Source organism: Mytilus edulis, chromosome 3, assembly GCF_963676685.1.
Source record: "Mytilus edulis chromosome 3, xbMytEdul2.2, whole genome shotgun sequence".
NCBI classification, from domain to species: Eukaryota; Metazoa; Mollusca; class Bivalvia; order Mytilida; family Mytilidae; genus Mytilus; species Mytilus edulis.
In genome coordinates this window covers 60,620,525-60,640,850 of record NC_092346.1, presented here as the reverse complement: position 1 = coordinate 60,640,850, position 20,326 = coordinate 60,620,525, and the positions used below count along the sequence as shown (strand labels likewise).

The 20,326-nt window shown below is 33.4% G+C and overlaps 1 protein-coding gene across 2 annotated transcripts in view; it reads right to left on the bottom strand.

The window, feature by feature from the left end:
* Positions 1–262: 262 nt before the first annotated feature.
* Positions 263–20,326, bottom strand: part of LOC139516994 (arginase-1-like) — a 36,111-nt gene continuing 16,047 nt past the window's right edge. The window contains exons 2-9 of one of the 2 annotated variants that reach the window (XM_071307523.1): positions 11,120–11,240; positions 9,758–9,838; positions 6,050–6,232; positions 4,198–4,463; positions 3,280–3,336; positions 2,431–2,535; positions 1,545–1,681; positions 263–984 (exon numbers count right to left, since the gene is read on the bottom strand). In XM_071307523.1, the coding sequence (XP_071163624.1) occupies positions 821–984; positions 1,545–1,681; positions 2,431–2,535; positions 3,280–3,336; positions 4,198–4,463; positions 6,050–6,232; positions 9,758–9,820 (975 nt within the window). In that variant the 5' untranslated portion in view covers positions 9,821–9,838; positions 11,120–11,240 and the 3' untranslated portion in view covers positions 263–820. The remainder of the gene's footprint in view (positions 985–1,544; positions 1,682–2,430; positions 2,536–3,279; positions 3,337–4,197; positions 4,464–6,049; positions 6,233–9,757; positions 9,839–11,119; positions 11,241–20,326) is intronic. The other variant, XM_071307524.1, reaches the window with a different exon arrangement.

Sequence of the window (20,326 nt, the reverse complement as noted above, 5' to 3'; positions counted from 1 at the left end):
TAGCTTCAAAGACGATTTTTTAAATTGGCCAATCTGAATTGAAATGGGGAATGTGTCAAAGAGACAACAATCCGACCAAAGAGCGGATAGCAGCCAAAGGCCACTAATGTGTCTTGAAAACATCGAGAAAATCCAGCACCCGAAGGCGTGCATCAGCTAGCCATCTGAGACTACTATCATATTCAGTAACACAGACTATATAACAGCAGTTAATCAAAACAGAAATTGACTTAACATCAAATAAGAAGAACAACGATAAATAATCATTAGCATTAATTTAATTTTAAAAGATATACCAATAAACCATATTTGGCAGCACATGTTTCAAAATGGTAAAAGGGTTCATACGATATGAAAGTTTGTGATAAAACCATGTGGTATATAATGGTTAGGCAATTAAAACAAACGATTATATAAAATGTATACATAATGTAATTATCAATCAAATAACAATGTAAAACTCAAAATATGATGGAAAATTTCCGACCATTTAATTTGTACGAAATGTTACAAAATTGAACAAAATATCCTTTGAAACATTAGTTTCAATTAAATTAATAAAAAAACAAATATACATATAAACACGCAAATTCATGTATATGTATATATATATATATATATATATATCACAAAATCAACAGTTCAATGAATAAGAGTGTAAAAATATTGACTTAATGAACACTTTTGTGAAACATAAAAATGAAATTCTCTATTCTCACATAAAAGCAAATTTTTCAGTTTATTTACAACACAATATTTTACTCCTATTTTAGCATGATATATACAAGAAACAGATGTGACAACAATGGTAGACAAAAGTTTATGTTGGTAAGGGAATATGGTATCCTGGAGGATAGGCTCCTTGTCTTCTTTTGCCAAAACATTTTGTAATAAATTCAATAGTGTTTTTCACTGTCGTTTCAACATCTTGTTCTGAACCAAGGCTAGGATTTACTTCCGCAACGTCAATGACTGATAAACGACCTGTAAATAATTATAAAGAAACAATCAAATTTTGAGTAACATATACATAATAATGCCACTAAAGAATCCACTAACAAAAAAAGTGTTCTAGACATTGAAAGATTCATAAAAATCAATAAAACACAGATTGCATTTAATAACAAAATAGACTCATTGCACTTCTCAACTAGATTGAATTTCGAGTACAATCTAAAAATTACCCTGAACATTTCATGGGAAACATTGATTTCTTTAGTTGCTTTTGTATCACCTATCACATACAATATATTCTCTTTGAGATTATTATGCAATTGTGTGAAAATATATTATCTGGATGGTATTTAAAAGAAGTGTGGACACATAGTTGTGTGGATACAGAGTTGGGTGGACACAGACTTGTGTTGTTTGATGGGCGATTTTTATAATATGATGGGTTGATGGTGATGCTCCAGGGATCGAGAATCGTCATTTACACTCCGGCATTTTTTTATATTATATGTTTATTCCTTCATGTCTTTCTACATATTCAATTTTTTTCTCTCTCATGTCTATAATGTGGAAGACAAAAATGTCCTAATTACCTGTATTTGCTACTTCCTCTGCAATATATAATCCTTCTCTGAGTGACAGCCCTCCTAAAACTGGTGTTCCTGTGCTAGGTGCAAGAGATGGATCTAATGAATCAACATCAAAACTTAAATGAATTGGACGTTTTCCTCTGGAAAAAAGGAGACATATATATGTTAAAATTTCTTTGAGGTAGAGATGTGCATACTTAATTTAAAAGGTAAAGCTATGGAAGATGGTTTGTATGTTGCTAATATGCTATAAAGCAAAAATAACAAAATACAAATCATTGCATTTGTATGGTAAAGATTATAACAAGATTCATATAAAAATGAAAAGATGTGGTGTGATTGCCAATGAGATAATAATTCACCAAAGTTATATGTTTAATATTGTCAACTATCAAAAACAAAAATTTGTAAACATCAGAAAAACAACAAATTTTGCTTACAAGCATATACAAGGATGCATTTGACTAAGTATTAATATATATATTTAATGTTAACAGATAAGGAGCTGTGGTAGTATTGCCAATGAAAGATCACAAGATCAGAATGTGAATATTTACATTTCTTAATTGACAATTATTTTTCATGTCTGTTTTTTACCTTGTGATTATATATGTTAAGTTTATTTTGTCAGTTATGACACTAAGATACAAATTTACTCAACAATAATAAAATTGCAATAGAACTGATTTATAGATGTCACCATAGACCTTCAACAATGGGCACAAATCTACCTCGTTTGGTAATAATTCATATGTAATAAAAACAGCATAATATTGTTGAAATTACATTCAATTACTTTTGCAAAGATTATTTAAAATGTGGTGTGGAAAAGTGTGTGTTTCTCTTTTTTGAGAATTAAAACGCATACTAGTATATTGAATGTACTTACTCTGGATCTATAGCTTTCAGTGCACGTGTCATAACTTCATTGATGCCATATTTGTCTACTTCTTGCATAGAAAATGCTGTGATTCCAAGTTTTTCAATGATATATCTACACACAAAATTGTATTTTAATTATTTCATTTGATACATTCTGCAACTTTATTGAACTTTGTTGAAAAAAAGTTGGGGAATGACATAGGAAGGCTTTGACTAAGTTAAGCAATTTCAATGGATGTTTTGTAGTGTGTCTTTCTATGTTGTGATGCTACACTATTTTTCAGGTAAGGATGAAGCTTGTTTTAATTATATAGATTAGATTGTTGGTTTTCCTGCTAAAATGGTTTTATTTGACACTTTATAGCTCGCTGTTCGGTGTGAGCCAATGCTCCGTGTTGAAGACAGTACTTTGACCTATAATGGTTAACTTTTAAAAGGTCGTCTCATTAGCACTCTATTACATATTCTTATTTCTATTTGTAGATTTTCGTGTACTTTTGATACTAGTTCACGCTCTGAACATCCATGATAAAATTTTCATTATAATAAAACATATCTTATGTAATAAAATCAAAGAGCTAAAAGCTATCCTGGAAGTTCTAGAAAAGTTTTAAGTCAAAAGATAAGAGCATTACACATTGTATGTATAAAGAAACAATTTTGGTAATAATATTTGTGTGTGTTTGTGCTTTTATGTATGTGTTGTTTTTTTGTTTTTGTTTGTTTGTCTGGTTTTGCCAGGAAGAGCGGTGGTAATGACTTCAGAACATGAATTATAATTTGGCCCTGATTAGATCTTTGTGAGAGCTGACAGTGTAGAACAAACGTTGTAAAAGTTGATAATAAAAACACAAACCTTTCTCCTGGATCTACATCTCGGAGTCCTATGTATGCTATATCTTTTGCTGTCAGACTGTTTAAAATAAAGATTAAAAATGAACGCATAAAAGTATTATGAAAGGGGGCAACAAGACACCGTTATGAGCAGAATTGTAATAAGTGTATGGCATTAACCATGTATGTAGTTCCTTAGGGCCCAAGCCTCGTCTCTCTGATTTTGAACGAAAATTCAATCATTTTAACCCAGTGAAATGGTCGGATAAAAATATTTGATTGTAGTATTTTATGTTTTATAGTAAAGAAATGCAAAACCACAATACACACATCTTTGTTTTTTTTTATTGTTATCATATATATTTATATATATAGTATATAATCTGAAGAAGGATACGTTGAGTATAACTTAATACAGTCTCCGATGTTCTGTGAACAAATCAAGGAGTGAACTTTGTTGAGTACCATAAAGAAGTCGAGATGCCTTATTTCTTCTGAAATTATCGAAGCAATTGCAATGTACATGAACACTTAAACATAGACCACAGACAAACAGAATATTTCAACAACATCGTGAAGTCCATAAAATAAAGAAAGACGACCTTGTCCAGAGATACTATATTCAAAAACATGCAGAACGTAAGACGAGACAGCTACCATCATTCATGAGGCCCCTCATGGGGGGTCCTAGTAATCACATAATCACCATTTTTTTGCCAATATAATCACATAATCATTAAATATTTGCTTATCTTTAGTAATCAAATAATCATAAACTAAAAATACAGTCCTAGGTAATCAAATAATCATGAAATATTTGGCTTAATAATCAAATAATCATTAAAAAAACGGCCAAGTAATCACATAATCAAAAACCCCATGAGGGCCCTCATTCATTATGAATTTCTGTTACTAAAGTGTCGATTCAGGTATTACTTACCATGGTTTTACAAATTCAAACCCTGGAATCTTGGGTAAATACGGATCTAATTCCTTGACAAGAAAGGACAGAGGCATTCCATGCATATTTCCACTTCCGGATGTCAAAGGTGTATTTATATCAGCATGTGCATCAATCCACAGAACGACTTGGTCCGGTTGAACCTGGTGTTGTCCATATATAGTACCTATAGCCATACTGTGATCTCCACCCAATGCCAAACACGTTCGACCAGATTTAACAACTTCAGAAACTTTGTCTGCAATCTGGAAGATTTTTAACGCATGTTTATAAAATGCAAAAAATATCCATATTATAGTTAAACTATTCGTGTATATGAGACAAAATGTTTCATTTGCAAAAAAAAAATAAAAAAAATGTTCATACCAGATGCTCCACAGGGCGAAGCTTTATACGACCGCAGAGGTCGAACCCTGAGCGGTTGGGGCTAGTATGGACACAACATTCAAGCTGGATACAACTCTGAATTTGGATTGTGATTAAATAGTTGACACAGCATGGGTTTCTGACACAGAATGAATGTTGTTCCAATGAACTTAAAAATGTTTGGTTTTTTTGCTTTTGGGCAATTCACTATGCTGTTGAATATTAATCCTCTCAAAAAAAAAATATTTAAAGAAATTTTCTTTTTAATTTCTGAAATCTGAAATAAGAAAAATTGAACCCCCCCCCCCCCCCCCCCATTATTTTTTCACCTCCCCCTTTCCCTTAATCCAAAAATGATCTCAATTCAAATTTCTAATGGAGTTTGCAACAATAACTACTCATTTAAATACATCATAAAATATTTAAATATTTAAATATAAAATGTCATACAGTCATGGTTAAAATTAATATTAATAAAGAGTAACTTCTAAAAAAATAAATGGGGAATGTGTATAGGGACACAGATGATACCCCCGCTAGCATATAACGTTATAAAGGGACATAACTCAAGAACTGTAAAAGTGAAGCTGCCCAGATTTGAACTTAAACTGAGTTTAGAGGTAATAAGCATTATATATACATTTCATTAAATTTAGTTGAGACAAACTTAAGTTAAGAGAACTGAAACTAAAAAATTCTTCATTTTTTCCATTTGTAAAGGGGCATAACCCTAGAATGGTAATCAAAGTTCTTGTAATCACTGAATGGGACTGCTTTAATTTATCAGTTGGTAGTAAAGTGAATATTGCATTGTATATTGTATATATCATTGATTGAAGTTGATTCAACTACTATTCTGGACAAAGAAAGATAACTCTAATTTTCAAAGAAGATTGCATAAAGCATTGGTTTTAGGTGATTCAACAACCATTCTGGACAAAGAAAGATAACTCCAATTTATTGTCCTAAAACTACAATAATGCTTGTTTTTTGGCCACTTTTTGGCCCTTTATTCCTAGACTGTTTGCCCCATAACCCACAAAATTTATCCCAACCTTCTACTTATGGTATTGAACATTGTGGTCCAATTTCAGAACAATTGAAATACTTATACACAACTTTTTGTACTGGCACTAGATAAATGCTTGTTTAGGGCCCCTTTGGGCCCCTAATTCCTAAACCGTAGGAACCATATCCCCCAAAATCAATCCCAAGCTTCCTTTTGTGGTTATAAACATTGTACTAAAATTTTATTGATTTCTATTTACTTATACTAAAGTTATTATTCGGAAACCATCCGTCTTAGGACGAAGCTGGCGACGTCGTGATATCAATTTACGACCGCAAATGTATTAACGAAAGTAAAAGAAGACAAAGAGTATGCACAAAAATATAGCAATAAAGATCAGTAATAAATCATTTTTAAATATGTACTGGGTAGTTTTATATTATAATTAATAATTACCATCTTCGATGCATGTCCAACAGTTTTGGGATTTTTTGCTACCCCTATTTGTCCCTCTTTGTCATCACTGAAGTCTAACGGCAGATCTCCATAATCATGAACATCGTGACCGATTGATGTCAAAGTTTCCAGTAGACCTCCATTTCGAAGTGCTCCGGGTCCTTTTTCTGTCCCATCTCGTTGCTAAAATAAGTACTTGTATTTGAAAAAACACCTAACGACGTGAGACTTTATCTACAAGATAAACATTGATAAGGGGGGGGGGATACCTTTTTATGTTAACCTGTTTTTGGCCCTTTTCAAGGTGTTGTTAACTGTTATCTGAGATCAATTATAGCTGTTAACTGTTTTTAACCCACTTTGTTAACTGTAATCAGCAGTTTTGCATTTGTTGTTAATTGTTTTTGCCAAAATCGAAGTGTTCTTCACATGTTAACGGACCCCCTATTGTCCCCTACTTTTAACAGTCTATATTTTCTCGTTTCAACTTTGAATTATTTTACAGTGTCATTCCGGTGCATTTTACATCTTACTGTGCGGTATGAGTTTTGCTCATTGTTAAAGGATTTAAGATAACCTATATTTAAACTCAAGGTCGTTTGGTCTTTAAGCACATTGTGCCATTGGCAAGCCAATCATTTACTCGGATTGTCTGAAACAGTGTTGCACAAGATTTCATACCCCAAATTTATGATTAAAATTAATTATATGATGGAGCACAACATATTCATGACTCGATCTGTTCAAATTGGGAAATACAACCCGGAAACTCAGATCAAACCTTGAGAAAGTAAATATCGAAAGATTAAATGTCAATTTTGTTCATTTAAACTTCGTTTAATAATGGAAAGACCTTTTGCGGGGTTCTGTCATTGTTTTCCCTTAAAGAAAACCCATTCTGGGAGGCAATTGTGCACTAAGGAAATGACTAATAGTAAGAAAAATTCATTTTGAATGTGGAAACCTCAATTTTGAAAGCTTAGTTTGACGAGTAACAAAATTTCATTATTTGCAGGTGAGAAATATTTAATATATGAACTAATTCTTTGGCTTTGGATATTTAAATGTATAAATAGAGATATGAAACCATAGACTTTTAGATAAATGTTTTGGTAACATATTTACATTTCCGATTACATATAGTAATTTGCATTATCGGAACATGGTACATGTATCTGGAATTGTTCCAGAAAAAAAATTGTACAATTTTTAAATTGTATATTTTTTGTTTGTAATAAAACTGAAATTTCAAAACTGTTTCATCACTTGGAAGTTGATATTTCGGGCGGGAGTGGGTAACGACGGAATTTGTTAACGACATTGACTGGCTATACAGCCCTTGTACGTTCGGTTGCGTGGAGGGGTCCACAAACTAATAATTAAGTCTTTCCTTTATCTGTTTGTCGATTGAACTGTTTAAGCTACAGTATTTTAAGCAGATAGTTAAAGCCATAATTTATGCAGTAAGTTTTAAATTCTCTAATTGACTAATCTTTAGCCTTTAATCCCATTGTCAAGACATTTTTTATCATGCATGCAGGGTATATAAAACAATAGAGAGGGTTTATAAGCTTTGGGATTTAAGAAATTTATATTCTCTATCATAATGATATGATAACACACTAGGATGTTAATTTGTCACTCAATTTAAATGAATTAATAAAGACAACACCAGCACAAATTAGTCACATCAAACAAGATTTGCTCCGGAAACAACAATACAAAGATTAGTTACGAAGTGGTGAAAAGGAGAGTTTCTTAGAAATTTAAGGAGAGTGGTGATCGAATAATCATTCTAGGAATATCATTAAAACTGTATATTAAATATAAAGATATAGTTTTCAGAGTTATAAAAATTACTTTTTTGACAGGTCATCGGATTTTTAGAAAAGTAAAACATTATTTCCATCTAAAATAATAATAGATTACTTTGTGAAAGGGGAATTCAGTGGTAGAAAAAAAGGTATCTTTTTGAACATGTATTGCTCTGCGTACGTATCAGTATCTTTAGTTATCTTTTACTGTATCATTTATCAACATCGTTGAAACGAACAGAACCCAGAAACAAATAGCAGTGCTGACAACCTTCTATATTTACACAAACGGAAACAAGACTAAAATGTGATCTGGACCTGCAAAGTTGTATGTAATTGATTTGAAATAACATGTGTACTGAAACATAACTGGTGAAGATTATTTCAAAAAGCCATGTCTAATTGGCCTCGAATAAAGTTCTTTCATTAATGTAATAATAAAGAAAAGAAATTCCCTTGTTCAATGACTGTTGTTGTATTTCGAACTATCGGTAAACAGGAAAAAGCTACAAGAAAATATATAATTGCTTGCACGCTACAAATCAACATCTTCAACATCTTCACGCTACAGACCAAATAAAAGATCATAGATTCTAGAAATTATTTACAAAAGTTTTGTACCAAAGTCTTACAGAGGGACGGACGGACTAAATGAGTCGATAGGTTACAAGACCAACATAGGTCATTTGCAACGCAGCTGAAAATACAAGTATCGAAGCTAAGCTAAATTGATTAAACATCAATAGTTGTGTTGGTTGCAATTGTTTGTTGTAGTTTCCAGTGTTTTGAATAATTGCTGTTACCCAGGTCCCTTGTGATGTGTAAGTGATGATACATGTCTCCGTTGTTATTTTCAGAATTATAACGTTGACACTGTGTTGATGAATTACCATTCCAATGTAAAACATAGTGAGGTGGTGTTGTTTAACACCCTTAACAACATCTAACTGCTCTATGTCAACTGCTGAGGAAGAATATGGCCGTCCACAATCTTGTATTGTAATATAGCAAAAATGGTCGGGGTTTGATCTTTAATGACACACGCAAAATTTGAGACAAGAAAGCATGTCTCAAATTTTGCGTGTGTCATTAAAGATCAAACCCCGACCATTTTTGCTATATTACAATAATGTCTGTTAGTGCATATACAGAATCTTTTTCCTTTGATTCCATTGTTAAATTACTTAGCCATGTAAGGGGAGATAATTCAGAAAAATAAATTTTATATTGAAATGCAACCTTTTTTCATTTCCCCCCAAGGAGCTTTCTTCTCATATTTTGTTTTTAAGGAGTTCCACAAAGGTTAGTTTTTCAACGTATAATCTTAACAAAATCTGACATTTTGCATATCACGCAGCTTCAAAATAAATGCTCAATGAACCATGATTATTCATTTACATTTTTTTTAAGCTTATTTAAACTACAGTTTGGTATAGTTTTAAAATATAATCTTTTAAAACATCAATCTAAAAATATTTCAAGCTAGCGTTTGCGATACGATATCAACAGTTATGTGCGGGGAAAATTTTGGCGACAAATTATATCTTTAATGTAACTTGGTTTCGGTTCGCTTTTAATAGCTGTTTGGCGTTTACCTTTTTTTGTGCCAAATTAAAAAAAAAGTTATATGCATTAATCAATTTACCATATTTTCGATATTCAGTTAATAAGAATATCAGAATAATAATAATGTTATATGAAATTGTTACTTACTTATATATAAATATGAATACCTTCCCTGCTTACGAAAAAAAATTATTTTATTAAAATTTTTAGATATTAAGATTTTATATTTTCAACCCAAAATTATTTTTTCTTTCAATTCGCTGTTCTTAAAATGCTGCTTGATTTTCAAGCTACACAATTGTTCAGTTTCTTAAAGATAACCGCTCACCTGTCCTTTGCTGAAAGGCACACCAACTAGTCCTATTTTGGCCACTTTTTCATCTGTAGGCATATTTGATTTTAGTTTTGTCTGTAAAAGACCACAAAATAATTTGTAAAAGTTGTGCAGACAGAATTATTTTCTGCATTTTATATTTGGTATTGAACCACGTGGAAGAGGGGGTGTGTGAGTTTTTAACCAATGAAATTTCAATAAATAGATAAACACATACAAGTTGCCATTTATAGTATTCGGATAATGTTTTAATAAGGATTTTCCTGACTTAAAAAAAACTTCTTGCTATGTAAAGAGATATGCGCAAATATCAAAGGATGTTAATTTTAATCGGAAGTTCAATAGGATAATCTAATGAATTATGACAACAATATTATTATCATTATAATCAGTATTGTTGTTGTTTTACAATGGCACGATTCACCAAGTAGTCTGCGATCATAAGTGAAATCATAGATGGCTGCACACGCGGTGTATCTATATGGAAAAAAAACAAATCTTGTATCACAACTAGAGCACTTTGAGTCATTTAAAAAAAAAATATAAATGTTGAAAATTAAAAAAAATTAAAATGACAGAAAGTAACACCTAATACAAATTACATAAGATTGAAGATACGACAAGACTATTGAAGCTTGGGCGAGAGATGGGGTACTGATTTAAAGGTACATCGAACCAAGTCTATGAATACTCAGACCTGTAGTATACGATATTCGTTTTACTCTTTATACTCTGAAGACTGAGCAAGAACTATCATATATGTTTAAGATTTTTTTCTGCTCCTTAATCGTGATTATATAAAAATGAATCAACAGGAAAAGTATTATATTAAGAGATGTATCCCTTATTTAAGTTTATAGCATACCCCTTCATTTATATCTACCAGGAGGGCAAGCGATTAAATATATTCACTTAATGGCTTGTTGTTCAAAGTAGCAACTTCGTATGTTTAACGGACGCAATTTTCAGGTTTTTATAAACAGAAAATGTAGTCCGGCTGACAATGAGAAAACTCTTTAAAAGAGACCAAAATGACACAGAAATTAACAACTTAGGTCACCATATGGCCTTCAACATTGAACAAATCCAATATTGCTAACAATAATATTTAGTGTTTTGTTTATATTTCAAAACGTTATGCTTGTTTTACTAATAACTTCTACTATTAGTTACGATTGCCATTTCCGTTGATCAGAAGGAACATAGGGTGTAATTTTGAAATACACCGAGCCAAAGTTAAAGATAGACCACACACAACAATTCTAACAACACGAAGACGGGATCCATTTGGCCAGAGGAGTTAAATAACTATATTGATGCTATATATGTGCACGCTACCGAGTTAAAAGTGCTTACCTTCCATGACCTACTCTTAGATGACAGACGTCTGGTGATCACATTTGATGACAGTACACGAAATACCAGCCTCCGAAAACACACCACGGTAATTTTGACAAAAGATTTAACACATACCTCACTACAAAAAGGATAAAAAAATAATAACACATTATTCTTCATAAAACCGCTTGTTAAACATGCATTTAAATATCTCAAGTACATGCAAGGACATTTATTGTTTTTTTCATATGATAATTAACTATAAAAAATCATTTTCATAGCTAACCCACTTGATTTTAACAATCTCGATGTTAAAATGGGTTAGATATCTACTTCTTTAAAAGAACTCAAAATTAAAACTGGTTACAGAATCACAAAAGTCTCCATGGAATGAACATAAGACGAAACCAGATGCTCCGCAGGGCGCAGCTTTATACGACCGCATAGGTTGAACCCTGAACGGTTGGGGCAAGTATGGACACAACATTCAAGCTGGATTTAGCTCTAAATTTGGATTGTGATTAAATAGTTGACACAGCATAGGTTTTGGACACAGAATGAATGCGGTCTAATGAACTTCAAATATTTTTTTTGTCTTTGAACAATCACTATGCTGTTGAATATTAATCCTCTCAAAAAAATGTTTGAAGAAATTTTCTTTTTATTTATGAAATTTGAAATGAGAAAAATTAACCCCCCCCCCCCCCCCCCCCCCCCCACCACCATTTTTTTTTCACATCCCCCTTTCCCTTTTTTCAAAACTGATCTCAATTCAAATTTCTAATGGAGTTTGCAACAATAACTACTCATTTAAATACATCATAAAATATTAAAATGTAACAAAAAGTGCTTGTTATCACTGAATGGTAAAGAGTGTTTTAATTTATCAGATGGTAGTAAAAGTGAATATACATTGTGCATTGTATAAAACAATGATTTAAGTTGATTCAACTACTATTCTGGACAAAGAAAAATAACTCCAATCAATTGAAAATTTCTTGCTATTGCACACTATTGTGCAATTAGATATTTCTTGCTATTGCGCAATACTGTACAATTGAAAATATTTGCTATTGCATAATACTGTGCAATTGAAGATTTCTTGCTATTGCACAATACTGTGCAATTGAACATTTTTTGCTATTGCACAATACTGTGCAATTGAAGATTTCTTGCTATTGCTGAATACTGTGCAATTGAAAATTTCTTGCTATTGCACAATACTTAATATAATAATTTTGGATCCTGATTTGAACCAACTTGAAAACTGGGCCCATAATCCTTTGGGCCCTTATTCCTAAAAACCTGTTGGGACCAAAACTCCCAAAATCAAACCCAACCTTCCTTTTATGGTCATAAACCTTGTGTTTAAATTTCAAAGATTTCTATTTACTTATACTAAAGTTATGGTGCGAAAACCAAGAATAATGCTTACTTGGGCCCCTTTTTGGCCCCTAATTCCTAAACTGTTCAGACCTCAACTCCCAAAATCAATCTCAACCTTCCTTTTGTGGTCATAAACCTTGTGTTTAAATTTCATTGATTTCTATTTACTTATACTAAAGTTATTGTGCGAAAACCAAGAATAATGCTTATTTGGGCCCTTTTTTTGCCCCTAATTCCTAAACTGTTTGAACTAAAACTCCCAAAATCAATCCCAACCTTCCTTTTGTGGTCATAAACCTTGTGTCAAAATTTCATAGATTTCTATTTACTTAAACTAAAGTTATAGTGCGAAAACCAAGAAAATGCTTATTTGGGCCCTTTTTGGCCCCTAATTCCTAAAATTTTGGGACCAAAACTCCCAAAATCAATCCCAACCTTCCTTTTGTGGTTATAAACCTTGTGTTAAAATTTCATAGATTTCTATTCACTTTTACTAAAGTTAGAGTGCGAAAACTAAAAGTATTCGGACGACGACGACGACGACGACGACGCAGGACGACGACGCCAACGTGATAGCAATATACGACGAAAAATTAAAATTTTTGCGGTCGTATAAAAAGTGGGTTTTGTCAAGTATGGGTAGGATTTTTATGTCATGAATTCACACACACTATCTTTACTTTTCCATTATTGATTCCATTCCTCAATTTATAACTGAAAATAAACACTGTCTTCGACTGCATAGGTCAAACCCTGCACAGCTGTAGCAGTTTAGAAACAACACTCATGCTTGATATTGTCTGAATTTGTATTGTTCAATCAAATTTTTGACATAATATAGGCCGTTTCTGACACAAAATAAATGTGGTCAAATACCTTTAAAATCTATTGCGCAATACTGTGCAGCTGAAGATTTCTTGAAACTTTACAAAATTTTAAATTTTAAAAAGTTTGAAAAAAATAATATATGAGCTCCTTAAAATAAAAGGGAAAAAGATTCTCCCCAAACATTTTGAACAAATTGGAGCAATGAGCCCCAAACTCAATCCCATGCAGCCTCCCTTTGATGAGTGGAACGTTCTAGTACAATTTTAGAGAGATCTATACAATTAAACCCAAGTTATTGTCTGGAAACTAGAAACATTCTTGTATTGGCCCCTGTTTTGGTCCCGATTCCTGCATGTTTAGGACAATTACCCAAAACTCAATAACAGCATTTCCTTTGTGATATGGAACCTTGTGGTGCAATGTCAGAGAGATCCATACACTTACACGAAAGTTATTGTCAAGAAATTCCTAAACTGTAGGTACCACACCCCCACCCAACCTTTCGTTTGTAGTATTGAACTTCTTGTAATATAGCATTATACGAACCGCCAAAAAAAAATGTGGTCGTATAAAAACAGTTGAGTACTTTACTAATTTTATGTAAAACCGCAGTCCCACTAGTCCACGATCGCACTACGATCTGTGAAAAAATGCAAATTTTGACGATTGTAGTGCGATCGTGTTGATCGCAGTAAGGTCGTATCACGGTCGTGGTGAGGTCTTCAAGATCATGATGAGCGTGGCCAACTTTGAACATGTTCAAAACAATCGTGGTGCGGTCGTGTTGAAATCAGGTCGTAGTAAAAGCGTAATTAGAGCGCAGTAAGGTCGTGGTAAGATTGCGAAAGTCGCTGTACCATCGTAGCGAAAGCGTGATTCAATTCGAAGAGACTCACAGCCCTCGCAACGACCATCACGTTCTCTCTGCGACCCAACTACGCTTCTTCTACGACTATGCTACGTTTATATCACGCTGTTGAAGACCATAGTATGATTCTAGCACGCATATGCCGTCCTCATCACGCTCTTATTACGACCTGACTCCGTTCATACTACGACCTTCATACTCTTTGTCATTGTCACATAAAATATATAAAAGCTCTCCAGATTTTGTTTATCTGCATGTAATTTGGACCTCTTGTCCTTTTTCTCTAACGGTTCGATAAAGCCTGATGCATCTGTGTCATCCCTGCTATCCTTCACTAAAACATCGTCATTTGAGCTTGATGGACCAGCAATATGTTGTAGATTTGTCGGTCCGACCATGGAAGTAATATTGAATATTACTTCCATGGTCCGACATTTCTGCTGGATCAGGATTCGTTACTATCAAAGCTTCCTCTGCCTCTACATTTTTCCCTGCCACCACTCTCACGTGTAACGGTGTTCTTGCAGATTTTGGTAGATTGGCTGTGTTGTTTCCGAGAAATCTACGTATTAATTAGAATAGAAGGAATGGAATCGTATTGATATGGAACACGATGTTGGCGTTATTGCTGAGAACGTAGTAAGATCGCGGTATGAACGTAGTATAATCGTGGTAAGAACGTGCTATAATCGCAGTAGAAGCGTGGTAATATCGTGTTGCAATCGGGTAACTCGTGGTATGGTCGTAGTGATAACGTGATGAGCGTAGTAGGATCATGATAATCGTAGAAAAAGCGTGGTGAGAACGTGGTATAATCTTCAAAAAATTGTTACCAAGTAGCTTTTTGAGCGAATTTCATAAAATAGATACCATAAGATGCAGAAACGTTTGAAGTTTTATTGTTTATTTGACCATGATATTATGCATGCTTATTCTAAATTTCTGGTGAACACGAAGAAAAATATTACTTGAAAGGTTTGCTATGTATTCTAACCAAATTAAAATCGTAAAAATTTACATTTGCGTTTAACCCATTAGATAATGAATACAGATCTCACCAAAATTATGGCCAATTAAACAAAAAAACTTCAGACATTTCTGCATCTTAGGGACGACATCAAAAGTTCAATGAAGGATAAAAAACTTAATTAAAATGGTTTTTTCACTGACCCCCCTACCCCCCTATTAACTTAATTTGGGACAATTTGATTGACCCATATGATATATGTAAAAATCAATGTCGGATAACCAAATGTTGCAGCAGTTCAACCCCCCACTCCCAAACTATTTGAAAATTAAAGTTTTTTTTATCTTACATTGATCTTTTGATGTCGTCCCTTATGGTATCTATTCTATAAAAATCGATCATAGATTTACTTGGTAATATTTTTTTGAAAAATATCGATTTTAGATGAAATGATAGGACATTTTTTGACTGAGAACCCACTTTTGTCCTATGACTGTACAAGCATCGTGAAAACAACTAGAATTAACATTTTCATGCCGCTCATACCGCGACTTTACAAAGATCTGCATTAATTTAAGAACGCGGTGAGCGTGGTGCGATCGTGGTCTAGTGGGACTGAGGTTTTTTTTGTTAATCCAAAAGTTATATTTGGAATTCGAGATATTATATTAAATTTACTTGTGTATGGGCGAAATTGTATTGCACCTTCGTCGATTTAAAAAAAAAGCGTTTGACACAGCTTTGCGGTAGATTTGAAGCAGAATCTCAGCTAATGAATTATCTGTGAAACTGGTGTTTTTCAAGGAAAATTTTGCGAAATACTGTATACAGTTAAAACTTATTTCCAAGGGAATAAACAGAAAACTGTATTTTTTTCAGCCAGATTGATTACTGTTAACCAACTTATTTTCACGGATACTTTATTTCGCGTTCAGCCCTTTCTAGCCCTTTCGCTGCAATTTAATTCGGCGATTCTCAAATTTACTTGATGTAGTTAAGTAAGGAGTAATTAATTAAAGTTTTACATTTTTGCGACGATTTATAATCACGATATGTTTCTACTCGCGAAAGTCGTGTAAATAAGTATATTCTTTCCCGGGTTTAACTGTAAGATTCCCGGGTTTAACTGTGGTCATTACGTCATAGCAAGAAAAAGCTTGATATAAGGATCACACAAATCACCTTTTGTTCATTGTTCTTTAAATTTGAACATTCCAGTAGATTTCTATTTTTATCGCTTGCAAGCATCATGTGGCTGTAAGCCCTGGTCACAACGGACCCACGACACATCTATGAAGCTCCACGACATGATTTTTTGCCAAATCGCGGGTCATCTGTGATCGTCGTACGACAGTCGCACGATATTTCGAGCATCGTGGCGCTGTCTTGTGTCGTAGACATGCACCATTTTTTGCTCTACGATTTTTTGTCGTGTCACTGTCTTGTGGCTGTCGTGAGAGTGTCTTACCACAGTCGTGGGACTGTCGTGCGATAAACACATGGTCGTGGGTACCAGCATAAACCATTTTAATAAAAAAAAATAATCGTACGACTGTTGCACTACGGTGGTAAAACAATCTCACGACTGTCGTAATACACTCGTGATACAGTTGCACGATTGTCTCACGAATACCAAATTTCGTACGATGCGTGTACAATATTGATTGTCTGTCGAACGACAGAGGTACGTTCGTCGTGCAACATAATTTCGTTCGATTTAGAAGAATACAATTCGGCGGAAATGAATGTTTGGAAAACATACACAGTCTGCCGTTTGAAGAGGATGGGTGTACCACCAGAACGATTACGATTGCCCCTGCTAAATAGGCGCCTTGCCGGAATCCAACAAGAGCAAAATATGGTCCTGTTAGCATTGATTCGAGCCCGTGAACTTCATATGAACCAGCGAAACGCCCGACGTTGGTGACTTAGGCAATGAATCGAACTGCGCCTGATGTTTGGGCAGTATAGTACACAGATGCAAGAGTAGAAGCGGGAATCTGCTGGTGATTTCGGATGGAGCCTTGCATGTTTAAGAACTTTTGCTGAGAGTCGCCGCTCACATCACTAACCCAATAAATCGGGTATTCTTTATATACTAGTAGTTCGGAGTGACCCACGACTGTTGTGCGAAGAGTCGTACGACAGTGGCACGACAGTGTCACGCGCACCCAATGACATGAAAACCTTAAAACATAGCCCCAAACAACTCACGATTGTCGTACGACTGTCGCACGACCGACTTGCGACAAACCCACGACAGTACAATTACAATTTGTTGTTCTGTCGAGTACTCATCGTGGAATCATCGTGGACATTTCGAAGCTGATGTGACCACTCGAAATATCTTTTTTACATTTTGCAAGACAGTGCCACGACAACTGTTTAATATATCTTCCACGACAAAACATCGTACGATCTATTGTGACCGGGGCTTTATTAACCAACTATTTCAGAAAATTACTGATAAAACTCCGTTTAAAAAAAATCGAAACAGCGCCTTACATATAAGCATAATTATGTGGCCAGACGGTTTTCAGGGACCATGCACTCTCTTCAAATAAATCATCGATCATAATCATTGGTAACGCTTATAGTGATAAAATGCTCCGCAGGATGCAGCTTCATACGACCGCATAGGTCGAAACCTGAACGGTGTGAGCAAGTATGGACACTACATTCAATCTTTGTACAGTTCTGAATTTGGATTGTGATAAGTTATTTGAAACATCATAGGGTTCTGACACAGAATGCATGTGGTCAAAGAACTAACAAATTTGAAATTGGACTGTTATCTATTAAGGTACACTGTTAAAAATCTAAATACCTGATTCAGCATATCAAAGAACCCCAATAATTTATTTTTTTATGTAATCAAAAAAAGTACAAAGGTAATTGGTCAATTTCATCCCATAAGTACTTAGCAACCATTTATTTTATTATAGAAAGTGCATAGCAACAATATATTTTCGGTTTCCTTGCGGAAAAAATCTGAAAAACTGATATAAAAATGTAGGGTTTTTTCAAATTAAGAATCCTTTCAAAGATCAGACATTGTATGTGTTGGGTTATTGAATTATTCCAAATGAATTTTAAAGAGGAATACTCCAGAAATAGTTTTTTTTAAATTCAATTGCAAAAATTAAAAACAAAACAAAACAGTAGTTTGTATTCCATCGCAAATCCAAAGGTCAATATTACGACATATCATTTAAATCTTGAAACTCGAGAAGAAATGAACAGAATTGCTAAGAGGACGACCATCTATTTCTTGGGTGGGATTGGGCAAGAGGATATGGCGTGGAAGAAAAATATGTTTACCCCGATCTCAATCATTGTCAAGTTTACCAATTATGTTTGTTTGGATTCGTAATACATTTACTATTTTTTTCGTGTATATTTCATTCCCATCACCCCCTTCTCCTTGAAGAAAAATATAATGTGTGTTTTCCAAAATATCATGTTTTTCTTGCAGATTTTATCTTGGTGTTCACTTTTTCTTTCTATCTATGATTATTGTGTTTATGATAATTACAAATTCTCAAAATTTAGTAAAACCTGTCTTTCCGTCGGGCAATAACTTCTAAAGAAAGTGGATGCACACTTTCAGTAATGTCAAATTTGTACAGTTCACATGCTTTGTGTGGTGGAGATATGCTTTGCGAACCTAATTAAAAATTTAAATTTAAAATTCTCTGCTCTAATGAGTTTGTATTGTACTCAAATAGGCCGTTCAGTTCAAAGCAAAAATGTATGTTTACAAAAAACGTATTACTAAGTTAGGGTGATCTAAATGTTTGGCGATTAAAAAGACTTATAGGTCAATATACTTCGAAATATCAATATATAATCTTGGAAACCCAGACTTTTAATTATTCCATTAAAATACATTAAGACTAACAAAATCACAGATATTTTATATTCATATATATACGGAAAACTTATTTTGTTCCTTATATAGGAAACATTAAACGATAGAAATGGTTAAAAACTCAATGATAGTATTGCTGTATATGAGTACTAACGAAATATAAAATTCTAGATTAATTTAGACAACTGTTAAAGATTGATACATGTTTCTTTGTGAAATACAGTAGCAGTTACTTTCTATATCATTATATGGTATAAATCTAGTAAAATTAGACAAACAATTATTTTGTAACTTTCTTAAATATTATTTTCTAATGGAGCACATGTTTAACTGTGAAAACAGTATAAAGGGTAGTATTTTTACTAGTTTAGTCTCTATAAAAGAATGCAAGATTTAACTAGGACCAGTCTGCTTTTCTATTTTTCATGTCGGGTACAGTCACTTAGAGCTAATTTCCTAATGCTTGTAGAGTAAGACTTTAGTTCAGTTGCTTGCTTTGGTTGTATAAACGTTTCCTCAATGATCTTTATTAAGATTGGCATCCGCAAACAATATAGATAGGCATAGTTGTACATACACTTGTATATAGTTATTATCATATTCAAATCTGACTGGACGTCATTACAAATACAATTGTACAATTTTTACAAACAAAGCAAACAAGCTAACCAAAGTCTTACTCTACATGCATCAGGAAATTAGCTCTAAGTAAGTTATCGATTTTTGTTTCGAAGTATTTTATTTGTGAAGAAGGTACAATATATCGCTGTGTACTTCGGCTTCATATTTTACCGAAAAGTACATTAGTACGTAAGAAGTTTCGCGTTTTTGTTTGAGTGGGAAAAAATATATTTATAAATTGATGAACAAGTTTTTAATGTGTTTAAAATTAATGTGTTCTGCTCTATGGAGTTGTCACAGTAAGATTAATAAAAATAGCATCATTGGCATAAATGCACTTAAATAATTGCATAACATACGAGATGTAACCTACTTTTAATGTTTAATGTCCCATTATTATCTTTATGCACTTATCTTGCATAAACCTGGCTTGGTAGCAAACTAAACATCCCACTTGCGTAACAGATGTTTATAAATCTGTTATATTGACAATATAGACACAAACAGGGTTGGTTAATGTAGTAAAAATGCCGTGAAATCACAAGCATTCCAAATTGCGTAAAAACACATACAACGGAATTTTACTGTGCGTATTGCTATATATGTGTTTCTTTATTCTACATTTGGGTATAGGGGAAGGGTTTAGATCTCAAAAAACATGTTTAATCCCGCCGCATTTTTGCG